The sequence below is a fragment of the Mesocricetus auratus genome, unplaced genomic scaffold (genome assembly GCF_017639785.1).
Source record: "Mesocricetus auratus isolate SY011 unplaced genomic scaffold, BCM_Maur_2.0 Super-Scaffold_100038, whole genome shotgun sequence".
Classification (NCBI taxonomy): Eukaryota; Metazoa; Chordata; class Mammalia; order Rodentia; family Cricetidae; genus Mesocricetus; species Mesocricetus auratus.
Window position 1 is genome coordinate 6524217 of NW_024429216.1, and position 25602 is coordinate 6549818.

Genomic DNA, 25602 nt, shown 5'->3' on the forward strand with positions numbered 1-25602 from the left:
GGATGTCACGTGCGCCTCGACTCTGACATCTTTCATTGCCCTCAGACAAAGTGCTTCATTTGCGGAATAGGCAGTGACTACTTCGATACAACCCCGCATGGGTTTGAGACCCACACCCTGGAAGAGCATAACCTGGCCAATTACATGTGAGGATGGGAAGTGGTGGGTGATCAAGGGGGTGGGAGAGAGGCCGTTGACAGCCAGGACAGGGTACTGAGCCTGGGCCAGTTATGGGAAGGACTGTGGGTATCCATGGTTTTTAGCCAATCAGCAGGTAAGCATCACTGTGGCTCAGTGATAAAACAAAATCCCCCAGTGAGGGGCTGGGGGCATGGCTTAGTGGTAGAGCCCCTGCCTAGAATCCACCAGTGAGGGCTAGGGGGCGTGGCTCAGTGGTAGAGCATCTGCCTAGAATCCCCCAGTGAGGGGCTGGGGGGCATGGCTCAGTGGTAGAGCCCCTGCCTAGAATCCCCCAGTGAGGGACTGGGGGCATGGCTCAGTGGTAGAGCATCTGCCTAGAATCCCCCAATGAGGGCTAGGGGGCGTGGCTCAGTGGTAGAGGCCCTGCCTAGCATGCACTAAGCTCTGCATTTGAAAACAAAACTAAACCTCAATGCATGTATGGTTACCTTTCCCCTGTGGTCCCGTCCCTCAGGTTTTTCCTGATGTATTTGATAAACAAGGATGAGACAGAGCACACGGGTCAGGTAAGGGGTTCTAATGAGGGATGAGTAGGGACTTGGCCGACAGAAAGCCATCCCAGCAGGCTACACTCTAGTTACACCCTGAGTGCGCTCTGTAAACTGGTCTTGGAGAGGGGACAGTCAGCAGGGACCAGAAACCTTGAAGAGTGACCAAAGGACTCTTGTGCCCCCAACCCTAGGAGTCGTATGTCTGGAAGATGTACCAGGAAAGGTGCTGGGATTTCTTCCCTGCTGGAGACTGTTTCCGCAAGCAGTATGAGGACCAGCTCAGCTGAGCTCTGCAGCTGGCCCTCCCCACCTCAAGTGCCTCACTCCCCCTGGGAGCTCCTGGCCAGGTCGCTGGGCACCAGCGGTGCTGGAGTAGATGAATAAAGTCCGTGCCACACCCCAGCATCCTCGCATTGGATCATTTAAATCGGAGGGGACTGGGCACCCAAAACTGCCCCCACCCAAGAAAAGCAAGATGACAGCAGACTGCAGTCGTGTTTATTGGAGGATAAGGACATGTGACCACTGGTGCGTCTGTTAGGAGCCTGCAGGGGTCCATTTCTCAGCCCTCTCAGGGGCTCATTCCTGGATGTAGAGGTTGCTAGGGGCGGTGGGGTCATCAGAGGGCCGAGTCTCCACCACGACAGGCCTGGAGGAGAGACAGGTCGTGTCACTCACGGGCTCATTCTCAAAGCAGTTAACAGAAGCTGTGCCGTTCCAAGTCTGGGCTGTGGCAGTGACTAAGCAGGCACATGCCTACGATCCCAACAGCTGGGAGGCTGAGGCAGGAAGACCGGGGTTCAAGGTTGTCCTAGCCACATAAGGAGTCTGAAGAGGGCTGGTGAGAGGGCTTGCCACCAAACTTAATGTCCCAGGTTCAATCCCTGGGACCCACACAGCAGAAGGAGAGAATGCCCTCCCAAAGATGTCCTCTGATCTCCAGCTGCCCTCTGGGACACACACACCCCAGGTAACAAGAGAGAATTGGAGCGCAAGCGGGGGATACTCGGTGAGACACCGTCTCCCAGCAACAACAGCAAAGGCGCCTTGGGGAGTTCACCTCCCAACACCAATCCGTGTCCTAAGCCAAAGAAGAAACCCCTACTCCACACCAGCAGCCCCTCCCACCCCTCCCATCCCCCAGCACCACACCTGGGGGAGCCCAGCAGACGGAAGGTGAGGCTGGGGTCTCTTAGCTCCTGCAGCAGCTGTGGAGAGAGCGTGGGTGTGGCTGTAGGATGGCCCCTCCCTACAAGGAGAAGTCTGACCCCAGAGCCACTCACGAAGCTGTGTGATTTCGAGCAAGTGACTTAACTGCTCTGTGTCCAAGAGACACACAGTGCTTTATCTCATAGCAGCTGTGAAGAGTGAACTAAGCTGTGTGATGCTGGCACTCGCCTTTGGGAGGCAGAGGCAGGTGGATCTCTGTGAGTTCCAGGCCAGCCTGGTCTACACAGGGAGTGCCAGCATAGGTTCCAAAGCTACTGAGAAACCCCCGTCAAAAAAAAAAAAAAAAAAAGAGCTTCCTCCCTCCAAGGGTGGTGGTGAGGCACTACCCCAAAGTTTCCCGGCAGCAGTCCCTGCCCTGGGACCCAGGGCTTCTCTGCGCCCATTTATAGGGTGAGGAGACTGAGGAGAGGGCGAGGCAGTGATGTGAACTGAAGGGGGCCTACCTGTTCCGAGCCTGGAGCCCACACTTGAACTCCATGCTTCCAGAAGGCCTGGAGTCTGTCTCCAACCATAGCTGGAGGGAGAGCAGTCGCCTGTGACCCTTGAGGTCACGGAGTTCTCACCCTTGACCCTGACCCCTCTCCTCCCAGCACATACCCACAGCCTCCACCGCTTCGGTCATGGGGATCTCAGGGGTGCGGAGCCCGGGAGCCGGGGCCCCCTCCGGGGTCACTAGCTTCAGAGAGCCTGGGAGGAAGGGAAGGGAAGGTCTTGAACAAGAAGTCCGGGGGCGAGGACCAGGAAGGGGAGGGAGGAGGAGCTTACCGTCCATCAACACCATCACCAGGTCGTCCTTAACTTGGGTCACCTGCACTGGTCCCTGGTGCTCTGTGTGAGAGGCGGGGCTTAAGAACCGACTGCCTGACCCTGTGTTCGGCTCCACCCCTCGGGTCCCTACCTGCCACAGGCCCTCCCTGCTACCCGTTTGACCGTCTTCCTCAGCACTGGCCCAGGCTTCGCCCTGCCCAGCCGCTCTGACCCTCCCCTCCACGAGGGTCCACTCTGCCTCGCAGCCGCCTTAACCTGTAATCCCACCCTCCTTAGGCCCACCTCATCTTGCAGTCCCCTCCCACAACCCTGTCCTTTCCCGCGACCACGCCCCTTCCTGAAGCCCCGCCCACCCTGCAGCCCGAACCCCATCCTTGCAGCCCCGCCTTTGTCATCTGCAGCAGACACACCTCTTTCTTCCCTACAACCCCGCCTTCCTCTCCCTTGGAGCCCCACCCTCCCTGAAGCCCCTCCTCTCCCATGCAGCCCCTCCCTCCCCCGGAGCTCCTCCCTTCCTGCTGTCCCTCTTCTCCCCTGCAGCCCCGGGTCTCCGCGGCGCGGCCCGCTCACCGGTGCTGGAGTCGTCCAGCCAGCAGGACAGGGCACCGAAGCGCACGGTGTGGAAGAGCACCGACCTCGCCGCGTGCCCGGGGCTCACGCCGATGCACACGGCCGGCAGCTCGGAGCCCGGCGCTGTCAGCAGCGCGAACACAGGCAGCGGCGTGGGCAGCGGGAACAGCACCTGCTGCGGGCCGCAAGGGGAAGGGCGGCTCAGGGAAACTGGGTGGGACGGTGGCAGAGGCCCTGGGGAGCTACTGACCTCGTCAGAAACAAAGCATGCCCTTAGAGTAAATGTGGCCGTGTCTGGAGGCGTGTCGGCCTGGAGGCCGAAAGGCAGGGTACCCACCCACCCACACCCACACTTTAGACTCAGAAACAGCAAAAACACTTTAGCCTTAAAAGAACGGACCCTTGGAAACAGAAATAACTAAGCTCGGGTGTGAGGCGTTAAGGAACAGAAAGGGCTATTCTTTAATGATGTACTTATTTTTATTTTCTGTGCGTTGGTGTTTTGTCTGCATGTCTGTGTGAGGGTGTTGAATCCTCCAGAACTGGAGTTACAGACAGCTGGGAGCTGCCATGTGGGCTCTGGGAACTGAACCTGAGTCCTTTGGAAGAGCAGCCAGTGATCTTAACCACTGAGCCATCTCTCCGGACCTTCAAGAAGTTTTCAAAAGGCCTCAGGATGGAGGGTGGGGTGGGAGAGGGTTCATCCAATGGTGGTAGGTCCAAACTGCAGCACTCTGCCGCGAACTTACCCGGACAAGCAGGAATTTGTTCATTGGCTGGTACCACTGGAGCAGGATCACCGACGTCTCCAAAGCCCCGCACAGGAACGGGCCCCCAGAGCTGGCACTCTCGGCTGTGGAAGTGGGCAGGGGTGGGTCAGGGTCCCTGTCTCCTTCCCAGACCACCCTGTGTCTTTCCCTGGGCCCTGGACACTTTGCCTCAACCTTATTGAGTGGACACTGCCCGAGGACCCCCTGAGGCTGACTCTCACCCTCCCAGCACCCCCAGGCTGACTCTCACCCTCCCAGCACCCCGAGGCTGGCTCCCCACCCTCCCAGCACCCCGAGGCTGACTCTCACCCACACAGCAGGCCCGGCAGCCTTTGGTATCCTGGACCTTCGTGGAGACCATGTTCTTTCTGAAGAAGAAGGAGGTGGGGATGGCCGTGGGCACGGCAGTAGGGGCAGGGAAGCCAGCTGTGCCCTTTGGGGCTGCTACCTTGCCAGTAAGCGGTGAGGGCTAATGTGAGCAATGGGGCTTCCTGTCCGGATCTCCTTCCTCTCCAGCAGGCCCAGGATGCTATGAGAATACAGGTGGGGAGTCTTCCCTGCAGTGTGGGGGAGGGGGAGGAGAGGGGGAGGGGAAGCGGTTTTAGGACCCCTTGCCATCTCTTGCCTCCAGCTATGCTAGCTCCGGCCCTTTGAAACTCCCCGTCATGCAGACCCCTCCTGCCTTTCAGACAGTCCCCACCCTCCACATCTGGAAGGACAGTGCGGTCCAGGCACTGTGATCCGCTTGGGAAAACAGGGCAGGATGGGCGCGGTACCCTCGGAGCACAAGGGGAGCTTAACCAGCCTGTGAAGTTTGCACTTCAGTTTTATTTATTTCTGGTGCGTGTTTCTCAAAACAGGGTCTCATGTGGTCCAGGCTAGCCTCTGATGCCCCCATGTAGCTGAGATTGGTATTGGACTCCTGTGTCACCGCACCTGGTAGCTATGTCAAAGTTTAACAAAACAAAACAACAACAACAAAAAAACTACCTATGCCGGCAGTGGTAGCACCTGCTTGTTAGGCTCAGGACTTGGGAGGCTGAGGCCAGAGAACTGACCCGAGTTCAAGGCTAGCCTGGGATACACAGTGGGACTTCTGTCTCAGAAAACATGGCGCTGCTGGAGACACAGCTCAGTGGTAGCCCATTTGTACATATGCGCCAGTTCATTACTTATCAAAACCAACCAAACAAAAGCCCCGAAACTTCTTCCATCTATGTTACGTTGGTGGCGCACACCCTTAGTCCCAGCACTCGGGAGGCAGAGGCAGGCGGATCTCTGGGAGTTCGAGGCCAGCCTGGTCTACAGAGTGAGTTCAAGGACAGCCTCCAAAACAATACAGAGAAACCCTGTCTCGAAAAACCAAAAAAAACAAAAAACAAAAAAACTAGCAACCAACTTGGGAGGGGACGATTCCGCAGATAAGAAAACTGCCGAGGTTGTACTGAGGCTCAGGGAGAGAAGCCCCTCGCCTTCAGGTTACCTGGTAGGAAAGTGCTAGAATTTGAACCTCAGGCTCAGTGAAGCTGAAGACTCATCCACACTTAACTCCGCACCCCCACCCCTCCCCCAACTCCTGACCACTGCCCCTCCCCCAAGCCCACAGGCCGACCTGAGAGAGACATGAGGAGGTTGTTGATGCAATACACCCAGGTTGTCCGGCCAGGGAAGAGCTGCAGAGAATGGGGTGACTTCTGTAACTCCTGTTCAACACCCCAACACCCAACCCCCTCCCCAGGCACTGCCGCCATGCCTCACCATCTCCAGTGTGGCCTCCTGGTCGTTCCGGTTGAGAATGAAAATGCCTTCCTCTGCACCCAGGAGCAGATGTTGGTCTGAGTGGGTCAGACAAGGCAGCTGCTGGGGTCTCTCATTGTGGGGGAAGGACCTCCCAATCTCTGTTCCACACTGGCCCTCCACCCACCCCACCGTTTCATACTCATTCTCCCTGAGACTGACACCCCAGCTTGTGTCTCTCAAGTCTAAACTCAAACCCCTGACCCTTCTCTGTGACTCGCAATGTCGGGCAGTCCTCTGTCGCTGACTCTCCAACTCTGCTTTTCCCACAGCTGCAAACTTGCTTCAGCAGGCCGAAGCAGCCGCCTAGGCCCCCCCCCCCCCTACTTCCAGGGGGCTCAGCTCCAACTGCGAAGCTTTGACTCTGGACTCCAGTGTGGTCTTCTCTAGCCAGTGAGGTTGCTCAGCCCTGGCCTCTGCCTCTCATTTCAAAACAAAACAAAAACCATGTTTTTATTGTATGTGTGTGAGCGTTTTCTACATGTGTGTCTGTATACTGCGTGCCCCCAGAGGCCAGAGAGGGTGTGGGGCCCCTGGAACTGGAGTCAGAGAACACTATGAGCCACCGTGTGGGAGCTGGGAACCGAACCTGGGTCCTCTGAAAAAGCAGCTGATGCTCTTAACTGCTGAGCCGTCTCCCAAGCCTCTTGTCTTAAGAGATCTGGTCACAAGTATTCAGCTGGTCCTTGACCTCCCTATGAAACCAAAGCTGGCCCTGAACACCTAAGAGCTGGGGCTACCAGTGTGATCTGCACCACTAATGCTGGCTGTTTGTTTGTTTTTTCTGTTTTTCGAGGCAGGGTTTCTCTGTGGCTTTGGAGGCTGTCCTAGAACTAGCTCTGTAGACCAGGCTGGTCTCGAACTCACAGAGATCTGCCTGCCTCTGCCTCCCGAGTGCTGGGATTAAAGATGCACACGTCTATTCCAGGCCTCTTATCTTATTTAATACTGACCCCCCAATCTTATCCCTCAGCTGTGATCTCCAGAATCTGTCCTCTTCTGCTGCAGTCAAAGCCATGGCAAAGCTGATCCCAGTATCTGCCATCAACCTGGAGGTGATCTTCAATACCTCCATCATATACCCCAACTCTAGACTGTCTTATTCGGAGACCTCCGGCCTCTAAGCTCCACCTTCTCTAGTGTTCTCCTTTGACGTCATCCTTTCATTGGATCTCCACATCAGGCAGTAACCACAGCATCTGCTCCAGATTTGGCTCTGCCAACATCATTCCATTAATACCCTCTTTCTGGAGCTAAGCACCTCCCACTCACCCAGGGTCTGAGTTTGATTGGCTCCCAGCACCCATGCCTGGGGCTCACAACTACCTCCAACTGCAGCTTCAGGGGCTCTATACACTCTCCTGGACTCTGTGGACACCTGGGCTAGGGGTTCTAAACACTCTCCTGGACTCTGTGGACACCTGGGCTAGGGGTTCTAAACACTCTCCTGGACTCTGTGGACACCTGGGCTAGGGGTTCTATACACTCTCCTGGACTCTGTGGACACCTGGGCTAGGGGTTCTATACTCTCCTGGACTCTGTGGACACCTGGACTAGGGGTTCTATACTCTCCTGGACTCTGTGGACACCTGGGCTAGGGGTTCTATACACTCTCCTGGACTCTGTGGACACCTGGGCTAGGGGTTCTATACTCTCCTGGACTCTGTGGACACCTGGACTAGGGGTTCTATACTCTCCTGGACTCTGTGAACACCTGGGCTAGGGGGTCTATACTCTCCTGGACTCTGTGAACACCTGGGCTAGGGGGTCTATACTCTCCTGGACTCTGTGAACACCTGGGCTAGGGGGTCTGAACACTCTCCTGGGCTCTGTGGACACCTGGGCTTACTATGTGCACAAATCTGTACACAGCATCCACCTTGGTGGCTTCTTGGGGAGAAAAAGTCTGCTGTCTTTAATGGTGAACCATGAACTGGAGGATGGCCTCACAGTTATGAGGGACAAACAAATTAGACTCCATTACTAAAAAAAAAAAAAAAGGACAGTCAGTTGGAAAGGGATAGAGAGTAGGGTTAGATCTGGGAGGAGTTGGGGGGGTGAATATAATCCAAATATATTGTATGAAATTCTCAAGTAATAACAATATTATATTTTAAATAGACTCATATGATCTAAAAATAAAAACCTAAATTTAAATAACAAAAAAAGATCCTTTGGGGATAGAAAGATGCCCAGTGGTTAAGAGTACTTGTTGCTCTTGCAGAGGACTTGGGTTGGGTCCGCAGCACCCATATGTCAGCGAACAACCATCTCTAACTCCAGTCCCGGAAGATACAACACCCTCTCCTGGCCTCTGCCAACACGGCATGCACGCGGTAGACAAGCACACGTGCAGGTAAAATCGCTCGTAAATAAATCAAAATAAAAAATGTGCTTCCATTAGGACCCCCACCGGCCCCACCCGGCCCCGCCCCCAGGCTCTCGTGGCCCTCCTGAATGCCCACCTTTAGTGGAGGGGTGTGTCCAGGCAGCTGTGCTGTGGATCTGCAGGGGGCAGCCGTTGAATAATTTCACAAGAAGGGCACATCCCTGTAGACCACGGTCAGGGGCAGCAACAAAGAGCAGGGGACAGAGGGTGAGTGTGGGGTTCAGACTCTGCCCACTTCTCAGAGACCCCCACTCCCTCCCCCACCCCCATCCGTGTAGGCGTGTGTATTACATGAAAGACTTCAAAAATAAAATCACATATAAGGGCTGGAGAGACAGCTCAGTGGTCTAAGAGCACTGGCTGCTCTTCCAGAGAGCCTGGGCTCGATTCCCAGCACCCACATGGCAGCTCACAACTGTCTGCAACTCCAGTTCCAGGGGATCTGATGCCCTCACATACACATACATGTGGGCAAAATACCAAAGCACATTAAATAAATAGTTTGCCAGGCAGTGGTGGTGCACGCCTTTGATCCCAGCACTCAGGAGGCAGAGGCAGGAGGATCTCTGTGAGTGTGAGGCCAGCCTGGTCTACAGAGCGCGGTTCCAGGACAGCCAGAGCAGTAACACAGAGAAACCCTGTCTCAATAAACAAGAACAAAAGATGTTTTGTTTCAGCTTTTCTTCTTTTTGACTCAGGGTCTCGTGTAGTCCAGACTGGCCTTAGAGTCCCTTCCTATGTAGCCCAGGCTGGCTCTCCTCTCCTGAGCGTCTAGCTTCTACTTCCCCAGTGCTGGGGATCACAAATGTGCGCTGCCACACCCTGACTACACAGTAAGCCTCTTACTGTGCCTAGCAATAAAGCCCCCGTATAGGTGCGAATATCAGTGGGAAATACAGGATTCAGTACTAGCCGGTTTCATGTACCCATGGGGGGTAAAGGGGATTTCTTTTAGTGATGGGTGACCCTGGGTAATCTGCTTACCTCTCGGCGCTTCGCTTTCTCCATCTGTGGGACAGAAAAGAGCCACCTCTGGGGTCCCTCTCCTCCCATCTTTTTAACAGTCTCACTATGTACCCCACTTGGCCTAGAAGCCCCACCCCCCACCTTACTCCTACCTACGCAGGACCTGGAGACAGAATTAGAGACTTTGCCCATAGCAGCTAAACTCTCCTCCGAGGAGCCACGCCCAAAGCCCCTCACTGTCCAACCAGACAAGCTCTCTACTGGTGAGCTAAGGCCCCAACCTTTTACTGCAGAATTCTAGGTGCACTCGCTTGTGCTGGTCCGTGTTTCTGTCAACCTGACCCAAACTAGAGTCATTTGGAAAGAGGACACCATAACTGAGAACACGCGCCTACCAGATTGTGGAACACTGTTTTGTTTTGATTACTGATGAACGTGGGCGGGCCCTGCCCGTCTTGATGGCGCCACCCTCGGGCAGGTGACCGGGGCTGTACAAAAGCAAGCTAAGCAAGTCATGAGGAGAGAGCCAGAAAGCAGTGTTCCTCCTTGCCTCTGCTTCAGTTCCTGCTCCGACGTGTGAGATGTGGAAGTAGAAACCAAACGAACCCCTTCCTCCCAGGCCGGTTTTGGTGGGCGTTTCATCACAGTGTTGGGAGGGCTAAGCTATCCACGCAGCCCTGCCGCTCGCCATCAAGTGTGTGGCCACCGCACCGGGCAGGTGGCACCTTGCTTTCATGCACGACACAAGATCAGGGTTCGGCACGTAAGGGCACTTGCTGTGCAAACACGAGGCCCCGCGTTCAGATTGCCAGCACCCACATTAGAAAGCCGGGCATGCAACTGGTAGCGGAGAGAGTCTCCCAGCAACCTACGTGAGCAGATGCAGAGACCCATCGGTTAGCACTAGGCCGAGCCAGGCGAGGAAGGAATGTAGGAGCCAAAGCGGTCAAGGGTACCACAAGAACAGGGTCCACAGAATCAACGAAGCAGGGCTCGTAGGGGTTCACAGAACGGAAACGGCAAACTCAGAGCCTGTATGGGTCCTCGGCATACACCTATGCTTGCGTAGCTTGCGGGACTCCCAACACAGTGCGGGGCATCTCTGAGTCTTTTTTTTTTTTTTGGTTTTTTGAGACAGGGTTTCTCTGTAGCTTTGGAGGCTGTCCTGGAACTCGATCTGTAGACCAGGCTGGTCTCGAACTCTGACTCTTGCCTGTACTTGGGACACTTTCCTCCTATCGGGCTGCCTAGTCTTACTGTATCTTGTTAGGCCAAGTTTGGTGGATATCCCTGGGAGGTCTCCTCTTTGTTTCTTTTCTTTCTCTTAAAAGAGGGAAACAGACAAAGAGTTGATCTGGAGGAGAGGAGAGGCGTGGGAGAGGCGTGGGAGGAGCGGAGGGAGGAGCGGAGGGAGGGGAAACACAGTCATGAAAGACATGAGAGAATAAAAGTTAAAAAAGAAAAAGAAAAGAAAAAGCTTGGCATATCTATACTCCTCCCAGAAACAGGAAGATCCCTGAGGCCTGCCGTCAGCAGCCAAGCTCCACCTCCAGTGAGAGACTCCGCCTCAGAGAAATAAGATGGTGAGTCACTGACCAGGTCACCTGACATCTTCTGGCCTCCACACATGCATCCACCAACGCACGTGTGCTGTGAAATAGTCTTTTGGTACACTGTGAAGCTGTGGTGCTCTCAATGGTTTAATAAAAATTTAAATGGCCAACAGTTAGGCAGGAAGAGGTTAGGCCGGACTTGCAGACAGAGAGAGAGTGCTGGGATGCAGAAGGGCGGAGTCGCCGGCAGACTCAGGGAGAACATGACAACAAAATGAACATGCCATGTTGGAGAAAGGTACTGAGCCTCGTGGTGGAGTGTAGATCAGAAATACGGGTTAATTTAAGTTGTAAGAGCTAGTTAGTGACAAGCCTGAGCTATCAGCTGAGCATGTATAATTAGTCGTAAGTTTCTGGGTAGTTATTTGGACCTGGCTGGCAGGACAGAAAATTACACCCACACTCCTGTGAATTTATCCACACACCTGAGCATCCACCCACCCACCCTCGGATACACACACACATCCCATAAGATCAGTGTCTGACACAGAGGAAGGACTCAATAAAAGTCACCCACCATCCTATCTCGCACTGGACCACCCCCCCATCCCGAGCGAGCAAGCAGCTAGCTCTCACCTTTCTCCTCATCTTTTCCTTCTTAGGGGGTAGGAGCGGGGGCTGGCCTGGCTCCGGAGCAGCTGGGTTCCATAGTGAGGGGTCTGGCAGGGGTTGAAGCAGGGTTAGGCCGAGAGACTTCCAGCCCTGCCTGTCTTCCTCCCCAGGGCAGGCCTGGTACCTGAGTGGGCTGTGAGGTGGGTGCTGCGTGTGACCGGGGGAGGCCCAGGACGGGGAGTTCTCGGAGGAGGCCCACTGGCACACCGGACCAGCACCCCTGGGCTCAGCTGCCCGTCGTCCCCGACTCCTCCAGAACCATCATCGGATGGAGACCGGAACTTGGGCTACGGAGACAGAAGGATGGTCCCAGAAGTGCACCTTACACCCCAATCCCTGCCTTTTCCAGGACCAAGAATCAGCCACAGCTATGACCCTCCCTGTGACATCCTGCCTTGGTTCTACCATTTCCCAGAACCTCATCCCCATGAGAAGCGACATCAGCACACGCCAGAACACAAAGGGTTAATGCTGGACACTAGGCCAACTACTTGAGAGATCCCACAGGACCCATCACTCCAGATTCCCAGACAGTCAGCTTTGTTTTAAACAAACACATTTTTGTTTTGAGACAGCGTCTCACTATGTCACTTTGGAGCCCTGGCTGATCTTGAACTTGCTATGTAGCTAGGTTGATCTTGAACTCTAGATCTTCCTGCCTCTACCCGAGTGCAGCAGTACTTTCTATACATCCATCCCGCACCCCAAACGCTTAAGCCTTCTGCAATATTCAGACACCCCTGGCTTCACACACTAAACATTTTTGTTCTGTTTGCTTTGTTTTTCTGAGACAGGGTTTCTCTGTGTAGCTCTGGCTGTCCTGGAACTCGCTCTGTAGGTCAGGCTGGCCTTGAACTCACAGACATCCACCTGCCTCTGCCTCCCGAGTGCTGGGATTAAGATGTATACCACCACCCGGCCAAACTCTAAACATTTACAGTGTCCCGGCACCAAAGGACTTGGCCCCAGGATCCCCAGGGCCTTACCTTGGGGGGCAGTGGAGGAGGCGCGTCCTCTGCTGGGGCCGGGCTGAAACACAGAGATGGGATAAAGAGGTGTGGGTGGGTGCAAGGGACAAGATGGGGTGTCTCAGGTTGGTGTCCGGAGACTGAGGAACAGTGGGGAAGGGGGACTTGGAGTGGCTGGAGCTGAGGACTCTGTGACTGCCATCATGGTGGTAACAGCAGTGACAGCTTTGGGATGTCACAAGAACACATGGTGTCCCACTCCATCCCTCACCTCTGTCCCACATGCCAGCGTACAGAAGGCGGGTATGTGTGCGTGTGCGTGCGTGAGTGCGTGTACGTGTGTGTGCGTGTGCGCATGTACACGTGCATGTGTGTGTGAACGGGGAGCAGGCTTGAGACTGTCCCCTGAGCCAGGGCAGGGAGAATGTGGGGGCTCGGGTGTGGGGTGAGGCCTGGGACTTAAAGCCTGGACTGGGAAATTTCCATGGGTCAAGATTTAGTCTGAGGTTGGTCACCAGCCTGTAATCCCACCTACTCAGAGAGCAGAGGCAGGAGGATTGAGAGTTGAGGACCAGCTTGGGCTGCAGACTGAAGCTGGGTAAAACCATGACAAGAGTTGGGGGAGAAGGTTGGCGTCCACGCTTCGGTTGGCAGGCAGGGTAGGCTGAGGGATCTGAGCCTGAGGTGAGTGAGGCCCCCAGGCTGTGATGGCTGAGTGGGGTCAGGCCTGGACCTCAGAGCAGCTCAGGGCCCAAGATGAGAATCAGTTACAAAGTTATAGAAGGTAGAAGGAGCCAGGCAATACCAAGTACTCAGAAAGCTGAGGTAGGATTACCTGGGCTACACAATGGTCCAGCCTGGGCAACGTAGTGTTACCCTGTATCAAACACAAAAACTGAAGAAGCCCTGGCTGTCCTGGAACTCACTATGTAGACAAGGCTGGCCTCAAACTCAGAGACTGGTCTGCCTCTGCTTCCTGAAGGCTGAGATTAAAGGTGTGTGTCACCACCTCTATGCTTCAAATTTTTTAAATTTAATTAAAAATTAAAAAGAGCCAGATGGTGCTGGCCCACACCGCTCGTCCCAGCACTTGAGAGCCAGAGGCAGGTGGATCTCTATGAGTTCAAAACCAGCCTGGTCTATAGTGCAAGTTCCAGAACAGGTTCCAAAGCAACAGAGAAACCCTGTCTCCGAAAAAAAAAAGAGGGGGGCGGGAGAGATGGTTCACACTCGTTATTCTTTCAGAGGACCTGGGTTTGGTTCCCAGCACCCACATAGCAGCTCGCAACAGCCTGAAAACCCCATTCCAGGGATCCAACGCCCTCTACTGGCCACCACGGGAACCAGGAGTATATGCGTCCAAACAGAGTTAAAAAAATGTTTTAAGGCTGTGGAGGCAGAGGCAGGCAGATCTCTGTGAGTTCAAAGTCAGCCTGGTCTACGGAGTAAATTCCAGGACAGCCAGGGCTACACAGAGAAACCCTGTCTCAGAAAAAAGCACTGCTTAGACACCACAGTGGAGGGTCAGGGCCTGGTTCTGTGAGACTGTGCTTGTGCGGTGTATGGGAAGCCTTCAGGTCAGACTGCAGTGGGAGGGCAGGGCTGGGGAAGAAGGGGTGGGGCGGGGACTCAGGGGTCAGAGGTGAAGGCAGAGGGTCCAGTGGGCATGGGGACCAGGGATGGAGACGGGGAGGGAAGGGGGGAGCTGCACTGGGGGTCACCAGACCCCAGGCAGTGGGGTGGCAGGAAAGGCTGAGGGTCTACAGGGTCTTACATGTCCACGTCATCGTAGTCATCATCAGACTCTGACAGCTGGCTCCTGAAGAAAGACAGGATGAGCCTCAGGCGGTTCCCACATAACCCATCCCCCCCGCCCGCCCCCCCCCTCGCCCCGGGGAGGGTCCTGGACCTGGGGCTGGTGCTCCTGAAGTCTCCCGGGGGCTGTAAGCAAACCTGTAAGAGGAGGAAAGCTCAGCAGGGCAGGGCAGAAGGGGGAAGGGAGCACATTTGGGGGGAGCATGGAGGCGGCTCACGGTGTCGGCCAAGGGTCTAGGATCCACTCCTCTGAGCTTCTGGAACTCCATGTGCCGCCCTGAGAAGTGGGGACCAGACAAATCAGTCAGGGACGGGAAAGAGATGGACTGAAAGGGAATCGGGGTAAGGGCGGGGGCCTGGAGTCGGGACTTTAAGGGTGGTTACTGTCGCTGTGGGAGGGACCTTGTGTCTTATTTGGGGCTTCAGGAATGGCATCAGAGGGGTAGAGGGGCTCAAAGCAGGTGTGAGATGTTTGTTTTCAGACGTTATTTAGGCATTAGGGGTTCTGATATCTAAATGAAAAATTACATGTATTTATTTGTTTTGTGAGAGGAGAGTCTGGGCATCAGAGGACAGCTCGCAGAAGTTGGTTCTATATCCTTCTATCCTAAGTCACCAGGCTTAGCCAAAAGCACCTTCAGCCCCTGAGCCATCTCACTGCCCACCCCTGTCCCCCACTTATTTTTCAGACAGGATCTCCCGTAGTCCTGGCCTCTAACTCATTATACAGTCAAGGACATCCATGAAGCTCTGATCCTACTGCCTCCATCTCCCATGTCCTGGGACCTAAACTTCACCACACCAAGTTTAGTCAATGCTGGAACTGAACCCAGGACCTCATCTGTGCAAGGCAAGTACTCTACCAACTGAGCTACAGCCCCAGCTAGCTTATGGGTTAGTTGGTTTGTTTGTTTGTTTCACGTTTTGTTTTTGGTCTTGGGTATTTCTTGTTTTCTTTTGGCTCTTTTTTTGGGGAGGGGAGGTTCTTTTTTTTTTTTTTTTTTTTTTGGTTTTTCGAGACAGGGTTTCTCTGTATTATTTTGGAAGCTGTCCTGGAACTCGCTCTGTAGACCAGGCTGGCCTCGAACTCAGAGATCCGCCTGCCTCTGCCTCCCGAGTGCTGGGATTAAAGGCGTGCGCCACCACCGCCCGGCTTGGGGGGAAGTTCTTTTTTCCTGGCATTGTTTCACTATGTAGCCTGGAACAGGCCTGGAACTCACTATGTAGACCAGGCTGGCCCTGAACTCACTCATGGTGATCATTCTGAGTGCTGGGACTCAAGGTGTGCACCACCACACCTCCAGATAGATTCTTGAGGTATCTTTGGTGTCAGATCTGGGAGGTCTCATGGAACCGAGGGGAGGGGACTCTGTGGTCAGCTTGAAGGTTACACGAGGGCCAAGAATGTCTTGGAATTTGAGCCCGTGGTGGTCAGACAGTGGGCTAGGTTGACCCGAACTGTAGGATTCTCTACTTACGACAGCAGTCAGTGTCTGGGATCCCCAGTGAGCTGGCCCGGTGTGTAGATCTGATCCTCCGAGGGATGGTAGGGGGGGGCTGGGCAGAAAGGTGGCCGCGTCAGGGCTCAGAGCCTCCAACAGTCCAGCCCTGTCAGGCTTCCCTTCTCGGGCCATGCTCTTTCTCCTGTGTCCTTCCAGAGGGCTCCCCTGGCTGCAGGAAGAACTTCGCAAGGCCCTAAGGACCCCACGGCCTTCCCCACCACGGCCCTCACCTCGGGTTCCTCGTCGTCAGTCTCCCCAGCAGGCGGCCCCTTCCCAGGATTCCTCATTTTGTCAAGAAGATCCAAGATCAGGCCTCTGTTCAGCCCCGGCTGGCACACTAACTGGTGCTGCAAGAGGGGGCAGGCGTCAGAGGGTTGGCAGGGCAGCGGAGGGCGGGGACATGGGCCTGTTGTAAGAGACTGCCGGGAGGAAGGTACCAGATGAAGGAGAAGGAAGGCGAAGCTAGGACCCTCAGGGGCCCAGAGATGCTGACAAGCTTCAAGAGATTAGAAGAATTTAGGATCCCAAAAGGCGAGGGGAGGAATTCCAGGGTGTCCTAGAAGCAACCAGGCTTAGCAGAGACACTTGGGCGAAAGCCTTTGGGATGTGGTGTATTCCAGAAACTCAGACAAACTTGGAGAGATCTGGAGTAAGGTCAGACATAGTGGCTCAGACATGCCTGGAAACCCAGCCCTTGGAGGGTGGAGGTAGGGGGATCAGGAGTCCAAGGTCAGTCTTGGCTGTGTAGCAAGTTTGAGGCTAACCTGGACTACATGAGACCATAATAAAACAAATAAATGAAAATAAAAGAAAAAAGCACAAGGAGCTGGAGAGATGGCTCAGAGGTTAAGAGCACTGACTGCTCTTCCAGAGGTCCTGAGTTCAATTCCCAGCAACCACATGGTGGCTGACAACCATCTTCAATTCAATTTGGTGTATATGCAATAAATAAATCTTAAAAAAAAAGGAAAAAAGCATAAACACACACACACTACCACCACCACCACCAACAGCAACGAAACATAAAAGAAATATCAGGATATCAATTTGACTTGAGTTTTACTTTTTGAGACAGGGTCTCCTGTAGCTCAGGACAGCCTCAAACTCTCTATGTAAACAAAGACAGCCTTGAATTTCTGATGCTCCTACCCCTACCTCCTTAGTGCTGAGACTGTAGGCTTGGGCCCCCAGGCCTGGGTCTACCGGTACGGTTTTAGGGTCCTGTGGGCAGAGCCCTGGAAAAAGCTGGGACACCAGGGGTGAAGGGGCCACCAGGGTTCTATGAGCTCTGTGAGCCATGGGAGATTTGGACAGTCCCGAGCTGAGGAGGAGGGGTAGGGAGGAGTCCCCTGGGGAGGCCTGGCTTACACTGAGCATCTTGGCGGCACCAGGGCGTTTCTTGGAGTTCTTAGTGAGGGTGACTTTGACAAAGTTGTGGAAGGCAGACGACCTTGGGAGGAAGAAGCCAGATCTGGGATGAGGGGATGGAAGCCCTTCTCCTCGTGCCATCTCCCCCTCCTCTGCTTCCCCTCAGGCCACCTCGCTTACCATCTGCCCTTTTCCTTTAGCCGAGGAGGCTGGTAGCCACTCTTAGTCATGAGGAAGAGAACCCTAGAGCAGTAGGGAAGAACATGGGGTTCAGATCCAGATGGTAAGAGCACTTGCCATGCAAGTCTGAGGATCTGAGTTCAAATCCCCGGCTCCCCTGTAAGAAGTGGGGCATGACTGTGACTCTAGTGTAGGGGTGGAGACAGGGGGATCGCTGGGTCGTGCTGGCCATCAGCCTAGCTCCAAGATCAGAGAGACCAGGACACCCAGCATCCTCCTCTGGCCTCTATACATCCGCAGGTGTGTGCACCCAAATGCACAAAAATATAAACTAATGTAATTGTGAAAAGCTGAACACTTGGGCCCCTGAGATGGCTCGCCAGGTAAAGCACTTGCAGCCAAGCCTGATGACCTGAGTTCAAGTCCTGGGACACACAGAGTGGAAGCAGGGAATGAATTCCTGCAAACTGTCCTATGACCTCCACATGTGTGTAAACAAACTGGATGTGGTGATAAACACATAATCCCAGTGCTGGGAGGTGGAGATGGGTGGAGGTCTGTGGCTGGGGCCAGGTTAGCCCAATCTTCCAGTTTCAGGCCAGTAAGAGACCTTGTCAAAAAAAAAAAATGCGCCGGGCGGTGGTGGCGCACGCCTTTAATCCCAGCACTCGGGAGGCAGAGGCAGGCGGATCTCTGTGAGTTCGAGGCCGGGCTGGACCGATAGCCTCCGAAACAATACAGAGAAACCCTGTCTCATAAAAACCAAAAAAAAAAAAAAAATGGACAGTGCCTGAAGAACAAGGCTGGAGGCTGTCTTCTGGCCTCCACACGCATGCTTACATACGTGTACACACACACTGGAAGGAAATACAGTTCTGGTTTTAAATTCAATATGGCCACCCCCCTTTTCGTTGGGGCTTTTAGATAAGATTCTGTTATGGAGCTCAGGCTAGCCTTTAAACTCACGACCTCCTGCTACCTGAGGGCTGGGATCACAGGGTGGCCATGCCTGGCTGTGAAGTCACTTTTGGGGGGAAAGTTTGAAACAGGGTTTCTCTGTAGCTTTGGAGCCTGTCCTGGAACTCACTCTGTAGACCAGGCTGGTCTTGAACTCACAGAGACCCGCCTGCCTCTGCCTCCCAAGTGCCGGCATTTGTGAGGCTAAGGCAGGATGATCAAAATCCAAAGCCAGCCTGGGCTACACAGTGTGTTTGAAGCCAGCCTGGGCTATACAGTGTGTTTGAAGCCAGCCTGGGCTATACAGTGTGTTTGAAGCCAGCCTGGGCTATACAGTATGTTTGAAGCCAGCCTAGGCTATACAGTATGTTCAAGGCCAGCCTGGGTTATACAGTGTGTTTGAGGCCAGCCTGGGCTATACAGTGTGTTTGAGGCCAGCCTGGGCTACACAGGGTGATAGGGAGACCCGGTCTCAACAACAGATAAACAATTGATGATAGATATCCTTAGGATTGTGAGAGGCTAGGGCAAAAGCATACAGAGTGTAGGCTATCCTCGGCTACATAGAAAACTGGAGGCCAGCCAGGGCTACACAAGAGACAACATCTCTAAACATCCTGCCCCCCCAAAAAAGATGGGGACCACTGGGCTAGAGCTCTTGCTGTGGAAAGCTGAGGAGAGGTTTCTGTGTCTGGGGAACCACAGGAGTCTCCGAGGGACATGTGATCTGAGGTGAGGCACGGGCGGAAGGGCGGGCACGGTGCTGTGCCCGGGGCAGCTGCCCCCCAGCCTTTACCTGAGAGGGTGCACGTCAAACAGGGGCGGCTGGAGCTCAGCCAGCTCAATGGCCGTGATGCCAAGAGACCAAATGTCGCACAGCTCATTGTATCCACCCTTCAGGGCCACAGCTGCCACCTCCGGAGCCATCCTGTGGGCAGAGATCCCCAGAGAGCAAGGAGTGGCCCAGGGGCAGGAGACGGGTAGGGTGAGGGGAAACGGGGCACAGAGACAGCCGGGGGACAGGGCACCAAGGCAAAATGGCAGGAGGAGAAGGAAAGGGGGTGCGGGGGCACTTGGGATCCTAGCACGCTGGAGGCTGAAGCTGGAAAGGTGCCGTGAGCTGGAGGCCAGCCTGGGCTACAGAGTGAGACGCTGTCTCCAAAAGGGAGAGGGGGAGGCCGGGAGTATGGCTTAGTGATATCGCGATGGTATCAGAACCTAGCTTCAGTTTGTAAGACACATTAAAGCCAAAGAGACCTACAATCTAGAGACACAGAAACAAAGAGAGAGAGAGAGACACAGGCTGAGAAAACACAGGGGTAGACAGACTTGGGGAGAGCTAGGGACCGAGGTTAAAAACCAACCCAAACTGGGTACGGTGGTGGTGCATGCTAAAACTGTAGAAACTGGAGACGAGAATCAGGAGTTCAAGGCCAGCCTGAGCTGGAGGGGATCCTGTGTCCACACACACACACACACACACACACACACACACACACACACACACACACACACTGGCACACATGCACGCACACATACGCACGCACACCCCACACAACCCGCACCACTGAAATCCTAAAGGCTAAGAGAAACAGGCAGAAAGGGCCAGAAAGAGACTCAGATAAACTGAAAAGATAGCCTAAGGGAGGGAGAGGGTCTTTAGTAGGAGAAGGCAGAGCCAAGGACTTCCCACCCCAGCCTCTGACCCAGCACCCCTCACCAGTATGGTGTCCCAATGAAAGAGAGGCGCCGGGCCAACGTCGCCCCAATCTGGGCTGAGATCCCAAAGTCAGCTGGAGGCAGACATAGAAACAGTAAGTGGCAACCCCATCCCCTCCTCAGCCTCCATCAGCTCCCAGTGTACCCCGCTTCCAGCCACACTCACCCAGCTTAACCTCCCCAGAGTCATTGATGAGGATGTTGGCTCCCTGGGGACCAGAGGAGGGATTAGAAACTGACAGAGAACGCCCTTCCCCAGGGCTCCCTTGCTCCCACCCCTGTGACTCCACCCGAAAACTCAGACTACCATGAGCCCTAGGTACCCCCACGGCCCTCTCTCAGCGGCCCTTGTCCCTAGTCTACCTTGATGTCTCGGTGTATCTTCTTTTGTGAGTGCAAGTAGGCCAGACCCTGGAAGAGATGGAGCAATGGGCTGGTAAACCCCTCTCCCCTGGGCAGGGCCCTGCTCACTTCCGGAGCACCCCAGCCCCTTCTCACCTGGAGCACTTCCCGGCACACATAGCTGATCTGGAGCTCAGACAGAGAGCCGGTCACTGCAAAAATCATCCCGGGTGTGGGGAGAGGAACCAGGAACCTGGGCTCCCTGGGCTCCCCAGCTCCCCTCCACCCACACCATTGGACGGGATGCACAAAGAGGAGACGGGACAACTGGAAAGGGGAGATGAAGGGTGGTGGCTGACGGACGGGCCACACATGGCTACTCTCGCCCGTCATCCTATTGCCCCGAGTTTGGGTTAGCCTGGGCTATATGCAAATATCGAGGCCAGTCAGGGCTACATAGAGAGACCTGTTTTCCAAACAATCAAGAGCATGTGCACATGGAGGGGGAGAGAGAGACAGATAAATATGATGCTATAGTCCAAAGGAAGACAGCCATTCAGCAATACTGACAACAGTCCTACTCTGTGCCAGGGCCTGGAGACACAGCTACAAGCAAGAGAGTCATTCCAAAAGGCTGGGGGCATGTCATAGGACGGAAGCTCCTGCCTGGAATCCCCCAGTGAGGACCTGGGGATGTGGTTCAGAGATAGAGCCCCTTTCTAGAACTCACCAATGAGGGGCTAGGGTGTGGCTCAGTGGTAGAGCCCCTTTCTAGAACTCACCAATGAGGGGCTAGGGTGTGGCTCAGTGGTAGAGCCCCTGTCTAGAATTCCCCAGTGAGGGGCTGGGGTGTGACTCAGTGGTAGAGCCCCTGTCTAGAATTCCCCAGTGAGGGGCCGGGGGCCTGGCTCAGCAATAAAGTCCCTTCCTAGCATATGAAAATCCCCGGGTTCCATTACTAGCATGTGCCCACACAAAGATAAAAGCCCTGCTCTCATGGAGGGAACACTCCAAGAGAAATAAAATATAGGATGGTGATTATGGCCGGAGGAACATCTCAGTGCTGCTATTTCAAAAACTAGTAATACTTGTGGTGACATTTTGTTTATGATCTAGCAAATAAAGCTTGCCTGAGGTTCAGAGTTCAGAGTTAGCCACATGAGTTAGCCATAGAGGTCAGGCAGTGGTGGTATACACCTTTAAAGGATCTCTGTTGGTTCAAGAGCACCCTGGGATACACGAAATTGATCCAGTCTAAAAGAAACAGAGACAAGCAATGGTGGCCTTTAATCTCAGTACTTGGGAGTCGCGCGCCTTTAATCCAGCACTAAAGAGGCAGACACAGGAAGGGATGTGGCTGGGCAGAGGGAGGAGACAGGAGCTCCGTGCAGTCAGTCTAAAGCAGTCTGAGGTCTGAGGAGGCAATCTGAGAACAGGTTCACCCCTCTGGTCTGAGCATGGTAGAGGTGAGAACTCTAGTGGCTGCCGCTCTGCTTCTCTGACCTCCAGCTTTCACCCCCTGATAGCTGACCCCCAGCTTTTGTTATTAAGACCGATCAGAATTCATGCTACAAACAATAATTAAGATCGAGGAAAACCGTATTGTGTAAGATGTTAATATGCTAATAATTAGTAAGAAAAAACAGAACCAGAAACAAAAACAGGAAATATGTGTGGGAAGGGCTATGGCATTTCGCTCAGGCTGGTCCACAAGGCTACCCTAAGAAGCAGGGAAAAAAAGAGCCAGGGCGGGCCAGGGGCAATGGCCGGGATGAGAGGAGCGAGCAGCTTCCCCCCTGAGGACAGCGGGCGTCCTTGGGAGTCTACGAATGGGGTGACATGGGGGCAGGCAAGATGAGCAATGGTGGCCACACAGACAGACAGACAGACAGACAGACAGACAGACCCAGGGTAGGAGCAGAGAGAGGGAGGAACAGGCACCGAATGGGGGGGGCAGACGTATTTTGGAGAAGAGACAGTCAGGGTTGGGGAAGGGACGAGAGAAAGAAAGATGACAGAGGGAGGCAGGCAGAAAGCAGGTCTTGCACAACGGCTGGGTGAGTCACTCCTGTCTATGGGCCTCAGTTTCCCATTCTGGGGGAGATTTTGTGTTGCCCAGACAAAACCTGGGGCCTTGATCCTACAATCATGCTACCGTTGAGCTGTAGCTCCACCTCCGAGGGTTTTTAATAAAGTTTCCCCCTTTCTGACATTTGTGGTCATGGACTAGAGGGAGTCAGAGAGATAATAAGACAGACATGAACACCAGAACTTCATAGAGGGCTGAGGGTAGGGCCTGGTTGCACAGACTAGTAGTCCTGGCTACTCACGAGGCTGAGGCAGCGGATGGCAAGCTCGAGGCCAGCTGTCTCAAAACAATAAGTAAGACGAGTGTTGGAGTATCTAGGAGAAGTTGAAGGGCTGTGATAAAAATACACTATATAACTACATGAAATCCACAAAGAATAAATAAATTAATTTTAAAAGGAGGGTTGGGGATAAACCTCAAAGCACTTGTCCAGCAAACATAAAACTCTAGAATCAAAACACACCATGGGGAAAAAAAAGTGTGTGTGTATATGAGAGAGACAGACAGAGAGACAGAGACAGACAGAGAGATTGATTCAGAGGGGATGAGAGGCCTATCCAACTCCTACCCTCAAATTTCCCTGAAAGGCAAACTTCAGGCTAGACCCAGAAATTCATTTGACTGACCGCCCAAAAATCTGAGCTACTAATCTGATTTAGAAAATGCAGAAATAGGCCAGGTGTGGTAGCACATGTCTTCAATCTCAGCACTAGGGAGGCAATAGGCAGAGGTGTGTGAGTGGGAGGCCAGCCTGGTCTACATATTGAGGTCTAGGAAGCCAGAACTACACAGTGAAACCCCTGTCTCCAAAATAATAATAATAATAATAGTAACGATGATTAAATAGATAGATAAATAAAAGAAAAGAAAATGCAGAAATACCCTAACCCAAGAATATGTTTTGCCAAGAAAATATACTCAGAGAAAGATAGAGACACGGAAGCAGAAGGGATTACTGTCTGGGGAAGGACAGGCAGGACCCACAGGTGCTGGAGGGCTGGGTCATCATAGGATACCCAGTATCATGCCAGCTGGGCCCAGGAAGGGCTCATGGAGGCAGTTCCCAGGACACAAGGACAGAGAGACAAGAGAGGTACTTTGGCGGTTGAGAGAGACCTGGGTCCCTTGCCCTTCCTCTAACCTTGGTATATGTCCTGGAGAGAACCAGCCCCACAGAATTCCATGCAGATCCAGAGCTTCTGTAGCCTACAGGGTCAAGAGAGCAGGCATAACAGTGATGGCGACTACACCTTGTCAGCCGTCTCTAGAAGGGGCTGCGGGGGTGGGGGTGGGGGGCTTGCAGGATATCTTGCTCCCTCTGCCCACCAGAGTGTCCGGTTCCCACAAGACAGGAGGCTGAGGATGGGCCAGGAAACGCATGCACGGCAACAACTTGACTAGAACTTAGGTCTTTGGGTTCCAACCCCAGGGCACCCCTCTGCCATCTCAGGCTGACTTAGAGGACAGGGCAGAGAGTTCACAGAGAAACAGACAGGACACAGAGGCCCAGAGTGCAAGGTCTGAGGAATTCATATCATCAATGGGGTGGCTGAGACATTATCTTGGGGGGGGGCAAAGAACTTGGGGTTCATGTTAAGGAAGCAGGGTGAAATGGGAGATGCAGGGGGCTGGTTGATATTTAGGTTGGGGGTACTCAGTAGGAAAGGTGGGATTTCAGGTTGGCAATCAGGCTGGAGGTCAAGCTAGGCTATCTGGATGGCGAATGGTAGTTTAGGACCGGGGACCTGGTTAGGGATGTCTGGTCAGGAAGAAGAGGCCGGGGTTGGGGGATGGGCTAAGACATCACCAGAGGTAACTGCCATGGTAGGCCACGATGTTGGCATGCCGGCAAGTTTTCAGCATGAGAATCTCCTTCTGAAGGGTGGAGACATCGTCATCTGGGGAGAGAGGTGGCTCTGAGCGGCTGCTCGTGGACGTGGTCCCTGCCCTGAGACGTGAGGGCAGGAGGGGTGGGGAAGGGGTTTCTGGGGGCTCTCTCACCAGGCTCCATCTTCACCATCTTCAAAGCCACCAGGTCCTTAGACACCTTGTCACGAGCCTTGTAAAGGGGAAGTTGACCTTCAGGCAGGCTCCATAGCTTGCCACCCTCAGCATCTCTGAGCCAAGCCTAGGGCTCCTCTAGCGCTGTGGTTCGTCGGCCTCACCCCAACGACCCCAGGTTTGGCTCGGAAGCAGGCAGAAGGGCTCTCTCTCACCTTGAACACCTCTCCATAGGTCCCTCCACCCAGTCGCTGCAATAGATCATAGTGTTCTCGGGGGTCCTTAGTAAAGATGTCGGGGTCCACAAGGGCCATCCCTGGAGCCCGGGGCTGGGCCGCTGCCCAGGGGCCAGCAGGGCCTCAGGGCTCGAGCTTTGGTACTACCTTCTGTCTCCACCAGTCCTGGGCCCGCCTTGAACTCTGCGGGCTGTGGCCTTCCCCCTCCCCACTCTCGCTTCCTGCCCCAGCTGCAAGACCGTGCAGAGGGCTCCACCCCTGTCCCTAGGGTTCTGAAAGCTTGATTGCCCTGGGACTGGTGGGACTCCCCTCGACCCCCTGAAGGGCACTATGTAAATAAGATGCAAAAGATCTTAATTGCAACCTGGGGCTGACCTAGCACCCTCTTCCCAGCTCTCCAATTCTGGGAGGAGTCACAGGTTACATTAGGACCTTTGCGAGGTACTTGAAGGTTTTGGAGTCAAGCTGGAGGTTGCAGGCCTGTTTACTCATGTCACTTAAGTGACAGCTCCAGCACCCCCGCGACAGGGTCCGTGAGGTGCACATGTCTCGGGTTCCCGTGTGTACCAATGTGAATGCACCTGCCCACATGACACATGCTGGCGCATCGAGCTCAGAGTATAATATAACGGAGTCTGCGACAGACACGGGGCGCTTGCTAGAGCCTCTATCCGGAGTCCGATGGAGACTCCAGGGTGCCGCGGCGATCACGGCAGGCGCAGGAGCCATTCACCTCCTGCAGGCTCCCCAAGAGGCATCGCGAAGCCGCGATTGCACAGTGAGGAAGTGAGGACACTGGATGCTGTTTCAGGGCAAGAAGGGCTTCAGAGAGCACCTCGCACGCGACTGAACGCAAAGTGGACGCCGCGGCACCAATTCGCGCGGTTACTAGCGTTCACGGCTACGCCAGCGTCCGAAGGTCTCCGCGGCCTTTCGGGTTCCATCTCTGGCGCACGCGCGCCCGGAACCTCAGCTTTCAGCCCTAGGTTGGCGCGGCCCGGGAAAGGCTTAGCCCCGC

At 54.3% G+C, this 25602-nt stretch overlaps 2 protein-coding genes across 4 annotated transcripts in view; one reads left to right on the top strand and one right to left on the bottom strand.

Moving 5' to 3' along the window:
* Ryr1 (ryanodine receptor 1) overlaps positions 1–1094 on the top strand; it is a 126929-nt gene extending 125835 nt beyond the window's left edge. Inside the window, 3 exon segments of the mRNA XM_040734565.1 lie at positions 46–146; positions 656–707; positions 884–1094. Of these exon segments, the coding sequence (XP_040590499.1) occupies positions 46–146; positions 656–707; positions 884–979 (249 nt within the window). The 3' untranslated portion in view covers positions 980–1094.
* A 79-nt stretch (positions 1095–1173) lies between these two features.
* On the bottom strand, positions 1174–25548 carry Map4k1 (mitogen-activated protein kinase kinase kinase kinase 1). 3 transcript variants are annotated; one of them, XM_040734568.1, is made up of 32 exons: positions 25318–25548; positions 24349–24406; positions 24155–24245; positions 23489–23553; positions 20415–20470; positions 20280–20327; positions 20083–20125; positions 19918–19990; positions 18994–19125; positions 17241–17303; positions 17061–17142; positions 15923–16039; positions 15669–15747; positions 14409–14467; positions 14285–14328; positions 14150–14194; positions 12394–12436; positions 11532–11694; positions 11372–11454; positions 9201–9224; positions 8293–8377; positions 5789–5865; positions 5643–5703; positions 4479–4587; positions 4340–4398; positions 4010–4113; positions 3261–3435; positions 2688–2750; positions 2520–2609; positions 2366–2436; positions 1845–1900; positions 1174–1341 (listed from the first exon to the last, which is right to left on the bottom strand). In XM_040734568.1, exons 2-32 carry the CDS (start codon positions 24365–24367, stop codon positions 1272–1274), a joined length of 2349 nt encoding a protein of 782 aa, XP_040590502.1. In that variant the 5' UTR covers positions 24368–24406; positions 25318–25548; the 3' UTR covers positions 1174–1271. The 3 variants fall into 3 exon arrangements, with proteins under 3 accessions (XP_040590502.1, XP_040590500.1, XP_040590501.1); XM_040734566.1 differs by lacking the exon at positions 25318–25548 and adding an exon at positions 24564–25307; XM_040734567.1 differs by lacking the exons at positions 1845–1900; positions 25318–25548 and adding an exon at positions 24564–25309.
* Positions 25549–25602: the final 54 nt, after the last annotated feature.

Bases quoted from the DNA above. Each gene is read 5' to 3' on its own strand.
- Map4k1 (XM_040734566.1), bottom strand. From the start codon at position 24,662: ATGGCCCTTGTGGACCCCGACATCTTTACTAAGGACCCCCGAGAACAC. The intron at 9,225-11,371 runs GTGAGAGCTAGC...TCTGTCCCACAG, and splicing joins AGGAAAAGATGAGGAGAAAG to ATGGAGAAAGCGAAGCGCCG. The intron at 2,610-2,687 runs GTAAGCTCCTCC...CCTTCCTCCCAG, and splicing joins GGTGATGGTGTTGATGGACG to GCTCTCTGAAGCTAGTGACC.